The sequence below is a fragment of the Macaca thibetana genome, chromosome 13 (genome assembly GCF_024542745.1).
Source record: "Macaca thibetana thibetana isolate TM-01 chromosome 13, ASM2454274v1, whole genome shotgun sequence".
Taxonomy (NCBI): Eukaryota; Metazoa; Chordata; class Mammalia; order Primates; family Cercopithecidae; genus Macaca; species Macaca thibetana.
This window is the reverse complement of record NC_065590.1, coordinates 52,834,286-52,852,522: the sequence shown is the minus strand read 5'-3', so window position 1 is coordinate 52,852,522 and position 18,237 is coordinate 52,834,286. Positions and strand designations below refer to the sequence as shown.

At 40.2% G+C, this 18,237-nt stretch overlaps 1 protein-coding gene across 3 annotated transcripts in view; it reads left to right on the top strand.

Moving 5' to 3' along the window:
• The window catches only part of ACYP2 (acylphosphatase 2), a 914,175-nt gene that overhangs the window by 705,335 nt on the left and 190,603 nt on the right, over positions 1–18,237 (top strand). For 2 of the 3 annotated variants that reach the window (XM_050753772.1, XM_050753774.1), the window contains exon 1: positions 12,657–13,142. In XM_050753772.1, the coding sequence (XP_050609729.1) occupies positions 13,001–13,142 (142 nt within the window). In that variant the 5' untranslated portion in view covers positions 12,657–13,000. Of the gene's footprint in view, positions 1–12,656; positions 13,143–18,237 lie in introns of those variants that run through there. The other variant, XM_050753771.1, reaches the window with a different exon arrangement.

Below are 18,237 nucleotides of genomic sequence, written 5' to 3'. Positions count from 1 at the left end.
TTCAGGAACAGGGGCTCAAACAATATCATCAGGACTTGCTTTTTATCTTTTGCCCTGCTCTTTGTTGGCTTCATTCTGAGGCAGACTTTCTCTCTGCCTATTGGCAAAATGATTCCTGATAGCTCCAGGGTGAAATGATTCAGCAGTCTCATGGGTCTCAAAGGGAATACCTCATTTCTAATGGGTCCAACAAAGGTTCTGAGGAAGGAAGACTTTGGTTGGCCTGGCTTCCAAATTGTGTCCATCCCTACCACTCATTGTAGCAGAGGGATGAAAAAATCTGATGAGTTAGGATTGGGTTATATGCCACCCCTGCACAAGGTAAGGGAAGGCATTAGCTCCCCCTAAAATCACAAGGACTAATAGGGGAGAAAGAGGGTTTGTAAATGACAAAAAAAAAGAGCGGATACTGTGCCAGCAAAAGAAAAAATGTATGTTACAAGTATCATCAGCTCTCCCACAACCACATGGTTGGAGTGTGGGAGAAATAAGTTTTCTATCAAAAGTTGGGGAGAAGGAATAATGCATAGATAAAAGCAACACATGTCCACCACATCATTGTTCTATTTCATATTCATTCATAAACTTTATTTCAGATATTTGTTGACCATTTGTATTTGGGCTTTTATGAGTTATCTGTCCATTTTGCTATCAGCACAGTGCTTTTAAGATGTTCCTAACATCTTAACCTTGATCTTTATTCCTTTCAGTTTTGCATGCTGGAAATGTTTTTTTTCAGTTTGTCATTTGTTTCCTAATTTTGTTATTTATATTTTTACTCAAGATTACTATTTTAAATTACACATAGATCCATGCAGTGGGTATTACGCTTTTATTCATCCTAATTCTAAACACTAAATAGTTTTATGGCTTAGTTATTACTCTGATTTAACTTCTGTGGCCCGGTTTTCTCATCTGTAAAATGGGCCATTGATTTTCTTCCTATTCTTCTAACATGTTTATGACTATGAAATATGATTTATTTATTTCAAAATATAGAGCTCAAGAAAGTGAATAAGAAATGTTAGAGAATAGTGCTCTGAGCATTAAATATCAGAGGATCTTTAATGGTATCCCACAGGGAGTACCATGAGTGATTCATATGTAGCTTGATGGTGCTCTGCTGCCAAACAGAGCAGAATAAATCCCTTCCCCACCCATGCCCCACCCATGCGGCAGGCGGAGGAAATGCCTGCAGCTACAGAGAATACAGATGCCAGTCAGAGCCTGCAGGTTAGAGAGAGTGCTACAAGGCTAAGCTAAACAGATCAAACCCAGCCACAGGTTGAACAAGAAAGCAGGCAGCCAGTGTTTTCCTGAGTGTAACTGTGGGTACCGCCTCTACTGGTGATAGAGACTTGATACTTAAAATGAACTTCGGGTTGTTCCAAATGTACAGATTAAGAACATCTGGCATGTAGAATTAGGATTCCGATGCAAGATATATACTGATGCTGTCTGGTGTGGTACAAGAGTACATTGATGCATGGATGATGGTCAGTAGTCTTGGAGAACAGAATCAAGAAAGGATGAGAAAAGAAAATATTCCTTTGATTATAATGACTATGTGTTCATAAGTTCCTTCATGAGGAAGAAGTGGAAATTATCAGAGTCTCCCACTATGTACCTTTGGTATTATAGTGTATTATATATTTATTTTAAAATTGGTGTGTAGTAAAATGGATATACCATAAAAGGGCAAGCTTAGTCATGTAGCTCAAGTCCTTTTGTCACCTTTATAAAGAACTTTTCCAGGTTTTGTTACGTTGACATTTTTGATGTAGTTAGATTTTACCAAACTGCTCGATGCAGGACTCTGGAGCCTGAGTGAAAAACCAAATGAACAGTCACCTTACAGGCTACTGTTTTAGTCTTATTTTAGTCTGAGTATGCTACACTTGATAAAAATCACTTCGAAAATGAGAAAGTATTACATAAAAGTCATTTATTACAATCCCTTAGATCAGCAATTCTCAACCCTGTCTAAACAGTGGAACTACCTGAGAAGCTTTTTAACAACTGCTGGTGGCTGGCCTAACACCATATTAATTATATTAAAATTTCTGGAGAAGGGAAGAACGCTCCCCAAGTGAACATAACGTGCAACTAGACAAAAAGGGCTGATAGGGGATTGCACAAAAAAGTGGGGTCTAGTCAGGTCTTAGAGAATAACTGTGTCCACAATGTAACATTGTGTTACAAGCTGAGGCATAGAGTATAATTCAAGTATTCCCTTCCAAGCCTACACAATTGTTAGCAAACTACCTAGTGGTCTCTGGAAGACATTTTTGGGGAAATATTCAGATGTTTTCTGAATATTATTTTGTTGAAAACAATTCAGGAAATTTCCCCCCAGGAAAACTTCTGATTTGCAGCATGGGACATAGAGGCTGAGCACTCTTCCCCGGCTTCCCACTGTACTCGGAACAGGAACAAGACTCCACCGTGGCTTCCACAGCCTGGCATGACCTTTCTCCTTGCCTTCACTGAAAGCCATATTTAATGCCACCGTCTCACATTTTATGATGCAGCATCCACACTGGGCTTCTTTCAGTTTCTGCTACTTGGGAAACTCGAACTTTCTACATGCTACTTCCTCTGCGTGGATTAAGCTCTCCCACCTTGCTTCTTGGTTTCTTCTTTTCCATTCTTCAGCGATCACTTCCCCAGAGACCTTCCCAGACAACCTCTCTAAGCCCTAATCTACTCCCATCTCTGAATTTTAAAAATTTATTTATTTATTCATTTTTGAGACAGGGTCTCATTCTACTGCCCAGGCTGGAGTACAGTGGCATGATCATGGCTTACCTCCCTGGCTCAAGCAATTCTCCCACCTCAGCCTCCCGAGTAGCTGGGACTACAGGTGCAGCCTCCCGAGTAGCTGGGACTACAGCCAAACCACCATATCTGGCTAATTTTTGTATTTTTTGTAGAGAAGCGTTTGCCATGTTGCCCAGACTGGTCTGTAACTCCTGGGCTCAAGCAATCCTCCTGCCTCAGGCCCCCAAAGTGCTGGGATTACAGGCCTAAGTCATTGCGCCTAGCCCCCATTACTAAATTAAACATCACCGTCTCCCCAGCACCTACACATGGCAAACATTAGGTGTTTGATAAACATCTGTTGAATGAGTGAATGAAAGACTGTTGAAGGCTGTGTGACAGAGTGGAAAGAACACTGAATTTTACCACGAAAGGCTGGATTCTAGATGGGATTCAATCCCTTAAAAGTTGTAAGACTATTTCTCTGTCTTTAAAGTATAGTACCTGTCCTACTTGGTTCTGTACCTGTAAATATCAAATGGGAGTTGATATATAAAAGTGTTATAATAATCATAAAACGCCACTGCAAGTATAATTTAATGTACTATTCATGGACTCAAAAGGAAATCACATATAGTCAATCAGCAAAATGTTTTTAAGTGCTGAATTATTGACACTGTACTGCATTCATCATTATTATCAACATTTTAAAGATAAGATTTTATTTTTAAAATTTTAAAATTATAATTTTATTTGCAGAGATGGGTTGCCCAGGTTGACTTCAAATGATCCTCCCACCTTAGTCTCCCAAAGCACTGAGATTACAGGTGTGAACCACCATTCCCAGACAAATATCAGATTTTATTAATAAGGATGAAAAGTAAATAATTCTAGGTGAAATATTTTTATACTGCAAAAAGCTTCCTATGTCCAGGTAAAAACCATCTTATTTACTTAACAAGAGATCTCTGAGACACACAGTCTTTAAGAAAAGCTAATTTTAAAGGATGTAGTAGATGCATATGCTGGAAACATAAAGTCTCGTATTATAGGATTTCAACCAACATTTACCAGACAAATTTTTGAGACGGAGTCTTACTCTTGTTTCCCAGTCTGGAGGCTGCAATGGCATGATCTCGGCTCACTGCAACCTCTGCCTCCTGGGTTCAAGTGATTCTCCTGCCTCAGCCTCCCGAGTAGCTGGGATTACAGGCGCCCGCCACCACACCTGGCTAATTTTTGTATATTTTAGTAGAGACGGGGTTTCACTATGTTGGCCAGGCTGGTCTCAAACTCTTGACCTCGTGATCTGCCCGCCTTGGCCTCCCAAAGGGTTAGGATTTCAGGCGTGAGTCACCTTGCCCAGCCAAGTTTTGCTTTTCTTATAACATCCATATCTAATTGTAATTCATGGTCAAGATACTTTCATATTTAAGTCGTCTGTTGAGTGAAGGGTCCTAACAGCAACTAAACTGCCTGTCATTTAGGGGTTTAGCATGCACCTAAAAGTATTTTTGAAGTGTGTCACTGAAATGAGAGACATTTAGGTGGCACTAGCTTCCTAAGACTGAAAGAGTAACCCTACCCACGGGAACTGCCTTGCCTTGGATAGTTGGTAGATGGCAGCAACAGATCAGAAATTATGGTTTGTTAACTAGAGCGCTGAAAGTGTTCTTTTTAAAGTTAGTCTTTCTTTTTTTTTTTTTCAAAATAAAATGATATAGCTGCAAACCAAGTAGATAGTAAAAATAAATAAGTGTGATGTGACTAGCTTGCAGAATATAGACTACCTAAGCCTTTATTTATTCTATAATCTTTCAACGGCAATTTATTTTTCAACAGCTCTAGGCTTGGTTTCATTGCTATTCTTAACTTGTTTTTTTTTTTTGTTGTTGTTGTTGTTACAATCTTTATTTCTTCTCTTTGTAAGTATTGAGAATTTTAATGCCCCTCTATTGACAGAAAGGGGTGGCATATTTGAACTTTCATTCTGCCTAACCTTTGTTATATTCCTATTGTGAAGATTTTGCCCCAGACATTGCATTGGTCATAGTTCAGTTACTGAAACAATAATCCATTCCAGACAGTTTAAACAGAAATTGTTTAACACTGGGCATTAAACGGCTTATGAAGTTGTTGGGAGGGCTAATGAAAGAAGCTCTTGGTCACTTACTCTCAATCTGAGCTTCGTATCACAGGCATCTGGGTTGCTTTTCTAGAATATCCATTCGGGAATCCATTGCTGACATAGTGAATCAAAACCTTTAGGAATAAGCTCCCCTGGAAATTCAAATGTTGAGATCAGAGTTGAGATCCACTTTGAGGCTGAAGTTTTAGGATGGACTTTTACTGCAGAACTGGGCCATCGAAGGATCTACTGATTCTGCAGTAAGAAACCATTTGCTTAATTGGGAAGTTGTTGCTATGGCTGCTGGATTCCAACCAATGCATCCCCTGCCACCATCAGAAGCTGCCACGGTCCGGAAACTGCCACATCCAAAAAGCTGCTACTCCGGGACCCACCAAACTTGCTATGATATTAATTAGTAAAACAAATGTCCCGTGCCCTGCCTCTTAGTGCCCCACAAGCCAGTGAACAGTCAGTTAACAATGCCACAGAATAACTAAACTCCCCCGCGACTATGCTTATCACAGAACCAGCAGCAGATGGCCTCTGCCTCACTCATCCCCTCCCTCCCCACCCTCCATATCTACAGTGGTAGTTCTGCTGGTGGAAACTCTATCACATAAGGAATCTTAATTGCAAGAATGTCTAGGGGTTGTAGCTTTAAACTTTCCAGCCCTATGGAAACAGGAAGTCCAGCTAGAAAGAGACTGCAATGGATGTATGTACCAATCCACTGTTTCACCAAGGACATCATGAAGTAGATAAGTTATTTCAAAGACATAAAGGCCGTTGTTGTCACACTATCCCAGACCTGAGGGTAAATCTGAGTCAAGCCTTTTCAGGAGTAAGTGTGTGTGAACTAAGAAGAAATCAGGACAAATCTCTTCCCTGATAGGCTCCTTGCTTCCATAGGAAAAGCAAACCTGTTACCTGCTTAAGTCCACGCCTTGGGGGTATTAGGAAGGGAGGGGTCTGTGGTGTCTACTTTTTGTCTGAGTGGTACCTGGCCCTTTCTCCCTTCCTTATCTTGGTGCTATAGCTTGGCGTCTGGGCACACTCTGTTCAAAATCTGACTTTGCCATTCGTTGCCTCCTTGATGTGTCCAAGCAGTGGCATCTGTGATTAGTTTCCTCCTTATGTAATCGTAACTTTACCTTTTTCTCACTCAGTACCTTCAGATGCATATTTCCTGTTTTCTAAAGGACTCAATGCTAATTATAATAATATTTTCCTTTACTTTTCCTTACTTCTAGATATATTCTTATGCATTTTGTATTATTTCTTCCTCTGGAAATGAAGTATTTCTGTAACACATTCTCTTCATTAATAAAGGTTTTAGTATATTTGATTATCTCCTTGTTCTTCTTTATGTCAGTTAAGATATGCTTTAGTGCTTTGAAAGTAAAGTGTTTGGTCCTGTCTTTGCCTGAACATGACTTCAGAGTTGTCTAGAAATTTAAATTATATGCCCACAATTCACAATTGCAAAAATAAGGAACCAGCCCAAATGCCCATCAATCGAGTAAATAAAGAAAATGTGCATATATATATATGTATATATATGTATACACCATGGTGTATGTGTATGTATAAATATATACACATATACCATGGAATACACACACACACACACACACACACACACACCATGGAATACTACTCAGCCATAAAAAGAAAGGAAATAATGGCATTCACAGCAACCTGGATGGAACTGGAAACTATCGTTCTAAGTGAAGTAACCCAGGAATAGAAAACCAAACATCATATGTTCTCACTCGTAAGTGGAAGCTAAGCTATGAGGATGCAAAGGCATAAAAATGATACAATGGACTTTGGAGACTTGGGGGAAAGGGTGGGAGGGGTTGAGGGATAAAAGACTACATATCAGGTACAGTGTATACTGCTTGGGTGATGGGTGCACCCAAATCTCAGAAATCACCACTGAAGAACTTATTCATGTAACCAAGCATTACATGTTCCCCCAAAACCTATTGAAATAAAACATAAATTGAAAAATAAAAAAAATTGTGTGCCTGTATACTGAAATAGTGAATCTGCTCATGCACCACATTGAGAAATTTATTTTGAAATGTTATTATGAAAGCATATAATAGGATACTAAAATAAACTTTCAGAAAGTAAAATTTTAGTTTTAGAAGTTATTGATTAAACAAAATTATTGTGAATATAGTACAGAGTTCACATATGCCCCACATCCAGTTACCCTATTGTTAATCTTAATATTAATAAATAGTATTTTGTACCATTGTTAATTATAAATGTATATTTGTTGCAATTAATGAACCAATATCAATATCTAATTATTAACTAAAGTTTACACTTTATCCAGATGTCCTCAGTTCTGAAAAAAATAACTTCAAGTTCTTTTTCTGTCCCACGATCCTATCAAGGATACTAACATTGCATCTAGTCATCAGGTCTCCTTAGGCTCCTGGTTGATGCTTCTCAGGCTTTCTGTTTCTGATAACCTTGACAATTTTGAGAATTACTAGTCAGGCATTTTGTAAAGTAAAATTAAATTCTCTTCAATTTTTAGTTTTATTTTTAAACTTCACATAAGCATTTCAAACATACACAAAATTAGAGAACAGTATAATGAATCCCCATCTACCCAAGACCCAGCTTCAAAACTATCACCATTTCCAAGTTTATTCTGTCTAAACTGTCCTACCCGCCAACCCCTGAGGATTTTAAATCAAGCCCCAAATATTATATCATAGTATCCTTATGTATTTCAGTACATGCCTCTAACAGTTAACGCCTTTAAATACCCACGATGCCATTATCACAGTGACAAAGTTAATGATGATTCTGTAATGTTTAGTAGTCAGCCTACATTCAAAGTTCTCCAATGGTCTAAAAAATGTCTTGTTCAGATTTACATACTCAAATCAGGATCCAAACAAGGTTTATGTATTGAATTCTGTTGATTTGAAAAACAGGACTTTTGTCTCAGCTTCAGCTGAGACCTGTGACCGAAAACAAAACCGTAGTTATAGCTACATTTTGAGATGAGGTGCTAAACTCCCTGTGTTGTACAAAAGGGGCATTTTAAAAGAATTTTAAGATTTTTAGTCCAACACCCACCTGAGGCTCCAGAGTATTTCTCTGGGGAAATGCACTGGGGAACTGTAGCTTTTTCCTCCCACCATGTGAGAGAGAAGCAGGGTGTCTCCTCATCACCCCAAGCTCAGTGAGACAGTCTTTAAGAAAACCTCTCTGAGATCTCGGTGTTTACTCCTCAGAGCTAGAAAGACAGGTTGACCCATACCTGAGGAAAGGCAAGAGGAAAGGCTGTAGCTGGAGATGTCTGAAAAATGACTGCGAAGCAGAGCAAAGAGACGTGGTTGAGTTCAGAGCAATCTGTGACTTCTATCACTGGTAGGGCAGAGATATGAGTCTCCACAACTAGGATGTGATGGGAGAAAGGGATGTGGTCCTGTGGTCAGTTTAAAATGGATCCCACCCAGATGGCCTTCTTGCTGGGGGCTAGTCTCTTTCAGCAGAAAGAGGTTGGAGGCGTAGCATTTAATACAGAAGCTGGGCCGAGCATTTAATACAGAAGCTGGGATGGGGCTGCAGAGAGAACTGGCATTGCCTTACAAGGGAGCAGCAGTCAGGAATTCCAATTAGGGTGAAGTTCTGAGTCCCCACAAAAAGAATCCTGCAAAATAAGTAATCAGCTTTGGATATTCACCATTCCCAGAGAGCCCAAATGGATTTCAAAAGTATGTTGTGTCTTTCCATTTTCAGCTAGGTAGGGGGAAATGAAGGCAAGGGCAGGGACCAACCATGGCCTCTCCTCACTTTAGCATACTTAGTACCAAGCTGGGAGAGGGAAGATGCTTTAATGTTACTTATCCTTCTGACTTTTTACTATTAAATTGGACAGTGACAAAGAAAAATTGGTTCAAACCTCGGACAGAATATCCTTCTGGAAAGAAATATGCTTTGCTGAGAGAACGCTTAAGCAATTTTCTGATAATTTGTAATAAGATTAAAGCCTCTTCTGGGAAACCAGCTACTTACTCAGTCGATCAACAGTTGCTGTCTAATAATTTTGAAACCAGTTAGTAACAATTATCTAAGCATTTATTTTGACCTATAAAGTGTTCCTTCCACAGGGAATCATTGAATGGCCTGTTTAGGCCTTTTGCCTTGTGGAAGTTAACAATTTGTATCCTGTTGGGTCCTGTACTTTCACCATAATGATTACAAAAATATTTCAGGGATAGAAATGTGTTGACAGATAAAGTAATTTTGCTTGTCCTTGAAATCAATCATATCTTAATATCAAATTTCTAAGAAATAACTAGCAATCACTTTCAAATGACCCCATGTGGCGATAAATTCAAGAGTTACAGGCAGCACCTCTTCAGTTCAAATGTCATTTGGACACAGAGTTTTATCTATCCTTTTTTCACAGGTTCTGTGTATTATCTATCCTTATTAGATATACACATATATAGATGTGTATTATCTATCATATTATCATATGTATTATTATCATATGTATTATCATAGATAGAGAATACATATCTATATATGTGTATTATTTCATAGGTTCTGGTGCTTGGTCATCTTTTACAGTCATATTATATAAGCAGGATTTTCCTTTTCTATGTATTACCTTAAACATAATCCTAGATCACAAACAAATTGTCTTAAAGGGTTCAAAGAAGGGAATTGACAGGTTTTAATTTCAACCAGTAGTAACACAAAGCCTAGTTATTCCAAAGCTGTTGCTCAGGTTACAAAACCAAAGCTTCATATAATTTAATCACACATTGTATGTGAAGGACCTGCATACATTTGTTTGTATAAAAAGTCAAATAATCATATACAGTGTTGGTGGTAATATATTTAAATTGGCACAGCCCTTTGAAAAACAGTTTGGCAATATACATCAAGAACAACACATGCTTATATCCTTGATTTGATATTCTAACTTCAATTAAAAATATGTGGGAAGGAAGCTATATGCACAAATATTTTCTTTTCTATGGTAGCCAAAAATGAGAAGCAGCCTGAAAATGTAACAACAGGGACTCACAGTAGGTACATGTGTGGTTTATCCACCTAATGTGATTTATTAAAATATTCATTGGAAAGATAACAACATGGAAAAGAAGAATAAAAGTTGAATTCATATTATAATTACTTAAAACATATATTAGAAACATTTGCTTAAATTTTCTAAAGACTTAGAATCACATATTATTGGCAATCCATGCTGAAATGGTACATAAAAATTTCCGTTTGCTAATGTTAGACTGCTGGCAGACACAGCAAATTTTTCAGCTAAGCAAATGTCAATTGTTGCTATAGCACTTCTAAAATTCAAATAAACCCTACCCAATAATTGGCAGGGGTACTCTTGGGTAAATGTGGAGAAAAGTCAAAGATTGATTAAGAAAAGGAAAATGTCAACCTTCCCAGTCAGTGACTACTTAGAAGCTACTGTATAGTTGTCCGTTGTTATCTGCAGGGGATTGGTTCCAGGACTCCCCTTGGATATAAAAATCCTGAATGTTCAAATTCCTGATAGAAACATACATACACATATTGTCTTGTATATTTTAAGTCATCTCTAGACTACTTATAATACCTAATGAGATGTAAATGCTATTATATTGTATTGTTCAGGAAATGATGACAAGAAAAAAGAGTCTGCATGTGTTCAGTAGAGATGCCTTTTTTTTTTTTTTTTTTTTTTTTTTGAGAAAGGGTCTTGCTCTATCACCCAGGCTGGAGTGCAGTGGCCCCATCTCAGCTCACTGCAACCTCTGCCTCCTGGGCAAAAGTGATCCTACTCCCACCTCAGCCTCCCAAGTAGCTAGGACTACAGGCACAGGCCACCACACCCAGCTAATTTTTGTATTTTTTATAGAGGCGGGGCTTCACTGTATCGTCCAGGTTGGTCTCTAACTCCTGGGCTCAAGCTATTCGCCAGCCTCGGCCTCCCAACGTGTTGGGATTACAGGTGTGAACCACCGTGGAGGTCAAGATACTTAAAAAAAAAAAAAAAAAAAAATTCTGTTTGAGGTTGGTTGAATCTATGGATGCAGAACCTGCTAATATAGATGACCGACTGTACTAGTGGGGAAGGCACACTAAATAACTAGGATAAAATCTGGTAACCACTCGCAGAGGTGACTGAGCAGGATCGAGGAAGATACTGGAGAAGGGGAAGGCATTCCAGATACAGTAGATCCAAGAGAGGAGGTTCTTTGTTTTAAACCTCTCTATTGAAACAGCGGAATAACCGAGAGTGTCTTGACTATAGTTTAAACGCAGGTAGTGGAGGCTGAAGACCTTAGGTTCTATTTTGAACGTATTAAGAAGAATGACTTAAAATTTATGTTGATTCTAGAGTCTGCATGGAATGAACTGGGAGATGGAAGAGGTAAGTTGTGAGGTCTCTGCAGTAAACCAAGACCTTCACTACATAAATTAACTGCATTAGCATTTCTGTAATACATTTTACTTTAAAAATGATTTAACCATATTCTAACCAAGTTTTAGGTGATTTTTGGTGTTCTCTAATAGAATTGGCACAGTATATTGAATCAGATTGCAGTGAATTATTTTAACTGTGTGGCCAGATGCAGAGAAATATGTAAAGGTATTGAGGCCAACAAATACAGAAATGCAAATTCTCACAAGTAAACATATTTGGAATTCTAGAAGGTGGCAGATTATCAATAGCTGTATCCAGATCCCTTGGAGTGGTGGATGGTTTTATATTAAAACTTTATAATAGCTCACTAGGAAATAAAATCCAGCCTTAACCTTCTAGGCAATTGGGATGTTGCTGAGAATAATCAAGATCATTTAAAAAAAAAAAAAAAAAAGATTGGGTGCGGTGGCTCACACCTGTAATCCCAGCACTTTGGGAGGCCAAGGCAGGTGGATCACCTGAGGTCAGGAGTTTGAGCCCAGCCTGGACAACATGGTGAAACACCGTCTCTACTAAAAATACAAAAATCAGCTGGGTGAGGTGGTGCTTGCCTGTAATCCCAGCTACTTGGAAGGCTGAGGCAGGAGAATCTCTTGAACCCAGGAGGTGGAGGTTGCAGTGAGCCGAGTTTGCACCACTGTACTTCACTCTGGGCGACAAGAGCGAAACTCTGTCTCAAAACAACAACAAACCCCCACACACAAAAAACTGTATGACTGAACAGCAGACAAGATGACTACAGTGTTTTTCTTTTGTCTGTTTCCACTAGAATAAAATACTTCATATTTTTAAAAAGTTTCTTATCCCAGAAAAATATCACAATCCATTTAGAATATGAGTTCAGGCTCAGCTACTTCCTGACTCTACAGAAGAGTTCAAGATGTTGCAGACCTTATCTTAAAAGCTGGCTCAAAATCGCCGGATTTGGTAGTCATCTAAACATTTCATAAATAATTTACTAACTCTCAAAACACTAAACCAGCAGGCCCTTGATTTCAAAAGCAAATCTTGCCGGGATGGAGTAGGGCGGGGGACCTGGGACGGGGGATGAAAGGGGTTGGAAATGGGCAGATATTGGTCAAAGGGTACAAAGTTTCAGTTAGTGTGAACAGGAAGTTCTGAAGATCTGATGTGTAACATGGTGACTGTAGTTAATGTATTGTGTCCTTAAAAATTGATGAGTAGATCTTAAATGTTCTCTTCATGAAAAAATGGTGCAATGGATATGTTAATTCCATTGATGTAATCATTTCACAATGCATACATATGTCAAAACATCACCTTGTACACCACAAATATACCCAACTTTTGTCAATTACACTTTAATAAAGCTGGGGGAAGCAACTTTTTTTGGGCACAGCATCCGGCTTTTATTTACTAACTTTGGGAACAGAGAACCTTGATCAATTAAATGGTAGGGAGCGCTGTGGAGAGAGCATCCTCCCCAGTCCGGGAAGACAGGCAGAGAAAGGAGGCCTAGGATGCCTGGGGCCCAGCTGCCTCTTCCCTCCTGGCGTCCCCGGCGGCCCTCGCTCCCAGGCCCCGCAGTCTCATTTGCCGCGTCCGACGCGTGACCCCGGCGCGCTAGCGTCCGGGACCGGTGACAGGCGCGGGGTGCGCCAAGCGGTCCCATGTGTCCCCTCCCTCTCGCGGCCGCCGCAGTCGCCGCGCCCCGAGCCCTGCTCCGGCTCCTCAACAGAGGGCTCGCCGCAGCCATGTCTACCGCCGGGCCACTCAAATCCGTGGACTACGAGGTGTTCGGGAGAGTGCAGGGTAGGAGGCCCCTCCACAGTGGGAGATCAAAAAGGTTATGGGAGGAAGGGGAGAAAGCTGTGAAAGCGCCTCCCACCTATAGTATGCCTTTTCCCGTTGTGGCTGGGACTTCCGCTCAGCCATGACACAGCAGCCGACATGGGGAAGGAGGCGAAACGCGCATGCGCCCGAGGACTTGAACGGGCGGAAGTAGGGGAATAGGGAGGGAAGTAGGGGAATGGGGAGGGAAGTAGGGGAATGGGGAGGGAAGTAGGGGAATGGGGAGGGAAGTAGGGGAATGGGGAGGGAAGTAGGGGAATGGGGAGGGAAGTAGGGGAATGGGGAGGGAAGTGGCGATGGGGAGGGAAGTGGCGATGGGGAGAGAAGTGGAGAGGGGTTTGCTGAGGATCAGAAGTGGGCGGCTGCCGGGTGCGGGAGTAAGCGGCACAGAGGGAAAGGTTGAAGTTGGGTAGGAAAAGAAGAGGGTCTTTGAACTAGTGGTCTCGTTGCTTGCCACTGAAGCTACCTGGTCTTGACTTGGGTTTTAGGAAGGACGCTTAGATGGTTTAAGGTTACCTTTTCAGAGGTCAAACCTTTTTTTAGACCTCTTTGTAGCTCTTAAAAGAATTAAATTGTTACCTAATTTTTGTTTCATCCTAAGTTTAAGTAGTTGCAAAGTTTGTAACGTCTGGCTTATTTAAAATATTGATATTTATAAATGAAAATATTAAGTCACTCTGAAATGTGTTCAATGGAATGTAAATACGGTAATGATTTAATATCCACCATCTTAATTTGAAATAAAACTCTTCAACAATGGGAAATTTTACTCATTTCTTTTCCTCTTTGACTTTGATTTACATTCCACTTCTCCCACAGAATTACCCCCTTGTTTCGCTTGAGGGTTTTTTTTCCTTGCTCACCCTATCATACTTTTCTGCTATATGTGTGTGTATATGTATATATATATGCACATGTATGAATAAGTATAATGCTTTTTCTTAATTTCCTTTGACAATAAGGCTTTGTTAGAAACAAATGATTGTTCCTTGGTGCAAAAACTCAAATAATTTTTTCAGCAAGGCAATTTTACTTCTATAGAAGGGTGCGACTCTTGGATGGAACAATGGCAAGAGCACACCTGAACAGGGGAGGGGAAGGGGAAGTTCTTATTCCTGATGCAGGTAGCCCCTACTGCTGTGTCTTTCCCCTAGTGGCTAGGGTTGGACCGCACAGTCTAAGTTAATTCCGATTGGCTGTTTTAACCAGCCGGGGTGTGAGCTGGAGTGACGGGGTGGGTAGTTTGGCAGGAAGGGTGGTTACAGAACAGGTGACTCAGGATGATTCGGGTCAGAGCAGGTGACCACAGGTGACTCAGGACGGAGCAGGTGACCAGGGGTGACTTAAGATGGAGCAGGTGACCAGGGGAATAGATGTGAACTACTGATTAAAACTGGTGGAAAAGGTTGTTTACCGAAACTAGGGGTGAGGAGAACGAGGAAGCTAGACTTTAAAATAGAGCACAATGAACCGAGCATACTGACATACTGATTCTTTGAAGAGAAATTTAGAAGTCATTGTATTCAACAGCTCCAAGTATTAAATTTTTTGTCTGGATTGAATTATTATTGAAATTATTATTAGAACACTAGATGAAAATAATATGAAAAGTATGATAAACATTATTAAAATTTAAAGGTAAATTTGTGTTAGAAGTTTATTTTTTTAATTCTATTTTTTTAAGAGAAGGAGTCTTGCTGTCACCCAGGCTGGAGAAAGTTGAGTGGCACAATCATAGCTCAATGCAGCCTGGAACTCCTGGGCTCAAGTGATCTTCTGCCTCAACCTTCTAAGCAGCTGGGACTACAGGCCCGCGCCACCGTGCATGGCTAAGTTTTAAATTATTTTATGTAGAGAAAGTGTCTCTGTTGCCCAGGCAAGTCTCGAAATCCTGGCTTCAAGCGATCCTCCTGCACTTGGCCTCCCAAAGTGCTGGGATTACAGCGTGAGCCACTGTACTCAGCCAGAAATTTATTATCAATGAGAAGGCTGGGGATATTTATTTAACCTTGGTCAGAGGAAGAGTTGAATTATCCTTGTATTTGGAACTCTAGAGGTTTTTACACTTTGGTGCAGTGTACCACGGTAAGATTAAGAATGGATAAAAGTGTGCCTTTTGTAAAGAGATCTTTCTTTTTTAAATTTAATTTTATTTTTATTTCCAATAGGTCTTTGGAGAACAGGTGGTATTTGATTACATGAATAAGTTCATTAGTGGTGATTTCTGAGATTTTGGTGCAGCCATCACCCAAGCAGTGTACACTGTACTCAGTGTGTAGCCTTTTATCCCTCACCCCCTCCTACCCTTTCCCCCTGAGTCCCCAGAGTCCATTGTATCATTCTTATGCCTTTGCATCCTCATAGCTTAGCTCCCATTTATGAGTGAGAACATAGAATGTTTGGTTTTCCATTCCTGAGTTACTTCACTTAGGATAATAGGAGACCTTTCTTTCAAAGGGTGATTGTGCAAAGGGAGATAGGAAAGGAGTCTCAGGTCAGTTTTGGGAAAGAATGTATGTGGAAGTTGAACATCTGGAAATTAATTCCCTGAACATTATGCATGGATCTGAACAAGGCAGAGAAGAATTTTACTGAGTGACAGAAAAGCTCTCAATAAAGAGAGGGGACCTGAAGTGGGTAGGCCTCTGTGTAAGAGGGGGCCTGAAAGTGGATAGCCATCTGTGAGGCTGAGTCTGGGGTTTTTATGGGCTCAGAATGGGGTGTATGGTAATTGTTCCATGGTTGGGCTGGGAAAAAGCACCATTCAGTTGGCTAAAAGACATCGAGAAAATTCTCACTCTGGTTGTGGACTCCACCTGGAACTGGAAACTCAGTTTCAGGTTTCACCTGAAGATTGGGTTTCACTGGAGACCCATCCCTGTCTACCTAGGGAATTTGTCTGTCTCCTACTGCTGTCACTGAGATGAATACCATATTTGTTAAATATTGCTTAAAATGAAAACTGGGATGAATTATTAAATGACTTTGTCAGATAATGCATGATTTAGATGTACACATTTTTTCTTATGTAGACAAGTAAATGGAAAAGCTGTGTTTTAGAGGTTGAAAATATAAGTACACCATTAAAATCAAGAAACATAAATATGGTTAACTCTAATTCCCTCTCCTGTCTGTGTTCCTATAGCATTTTATTTATAGTTGTTACACTTAGTGTTTTTCCTTTTAATCATTCTGCTTTCAGCTACAATTATCTGTGTACACTTGTGTCTCTCACTAGAAAATAATGACAATATTTTGAAGGTCAGGCTGGTGGCTTGTTTTCATATCTCCTACGGGGCTACGCCTCTTGGAGAATAAATAGTAGTGTGATGGCTGTCTTAACTGTTTGAAAGATGCCATGGTGTATGGCTCCAGGGAAGAGACCCTGGACTGAGGCGAAAGGTTAAGTAAGGCAGAATTTTATTCCACATAAGGAAAGCTTTGTAACAATTAAAGATATTTATAGCCATTAAGGTCTGCTTTGTAAGGCAGCATATAGATCACTTCCTGCATTCAAAATTGACACTGCAGTCGGATCCCAGGATGAAATGGTAGGTTACAATATTAAAAATATGATTTTACGTGAAAAGCTGCTGACATTTAAAACTCATCACAGGTTTCTTTAAATATCAGTGTTTGTTTGTCAATTCGAAGTATGATTTACTTTGCAAATATTCCCCTCAGGGTTTCTCACTGACACCCCTTTCTACAAAGTGAGGTACAGTTGTAGTGGACTGGACCCTGACTGAGCAGCATATTGTGCTAGAGTCTTTTATCACCAAAGGGGCTGATGTCTGCCCCAGTTTCCAGATCAGTGTATCTGTGAAAAACCTGCATGTGTCATATCAGCTTTCCTTCTGTTCAGCAAGTGAGGTGGAAAAAGTATGGGGAAGCCACGAAAGCCCATAGGTAAATCTCCTACAGAAGCCCTGTCCCAAGAGGGCTGTGTTCCAGCCAACACTGATAAAGTACAGAAAAATGTCTCCATGTCCGCCTTTTCTTTCTATATAGATGTCTATTACTTCATACTAGGAATCAGGACTCTCAGAAAGATTCTGGGAAGATTCCAGGTGGCATATGAAACTTCGAGCAGTTGATTCCTGCATGGTTCACTGCCTTGCAGAGTTAATGGGCTAGAAGTCTTGAGGCTCCTTGACATACATTCCTCCCAAAGCTTTAAAATAAGGGTTGTAGTTCGAGGGGCCCAACAAATAACACCTCTCTTCATTGTGTGAGTTACTGACAAGGAAGACAAAGAGTAAAGCAGAGTTTTAGGAATGTGGTGTCTATCTGCAGGTAAGTGGACTTTATAATGACCTGTACTACAGAATTAAACACTGGCCACCCCCAACTCCAGGCACAGGGAGGCTGCTCTAGGGCAGAGCCAGAAGTATGATCCCCGTGGGTAACTTGCTTCCAGCGGGAGGAGGAAGAGGACCTGCCTGGGCTATGCATGTTTCTCCTTCTAAATTTACCCAGTAGATGAGTCACTGCTTGTCCCTGTGACAAGGGCAGGGTAGAAAGTAGCCAGGAATGACACACTAACGATACTCCTCCTCACAGAAGGAATTTCTGCTAGAGAGAAAGATGCTTTCTCCTGCAGAAATAAGTTATAAAATCTAGAGAGATCTCAGTCATTTAGTTCTACTTGCAGTACTTCAAGAGGATCTTCACTGCAGTTGTTTTGGTATGGAGTGATAGGAAAAAGTCAGGGAGGTTGAATGGTAAGCAAAATTGGAGAATGACTGCCCTTGTTCTACAAATAGAGGTAGGAAGGACTACATCATAGTCCTGTTTTCTGCTTTCCTTTTTTTTGTGTGTGTGTGGCATTAACAAAATTGAGATGTAATTTACATAACACTAAATACACAGTAGTTTTTAGTATATTCACAATGTTTTGCAGCATTAGCATTAATTCCAGAACATTTCCATCACCCCTCCTTCCCTTTACCAGTTGTTTCCCATTCCCCACCTCATTCTCCCATTCCCCACTTCTTCCTCCATCCCCTGGCATGTTAAAGTGCCTCAGGGAAGTCAGGGCCAATGTCTCTGATGT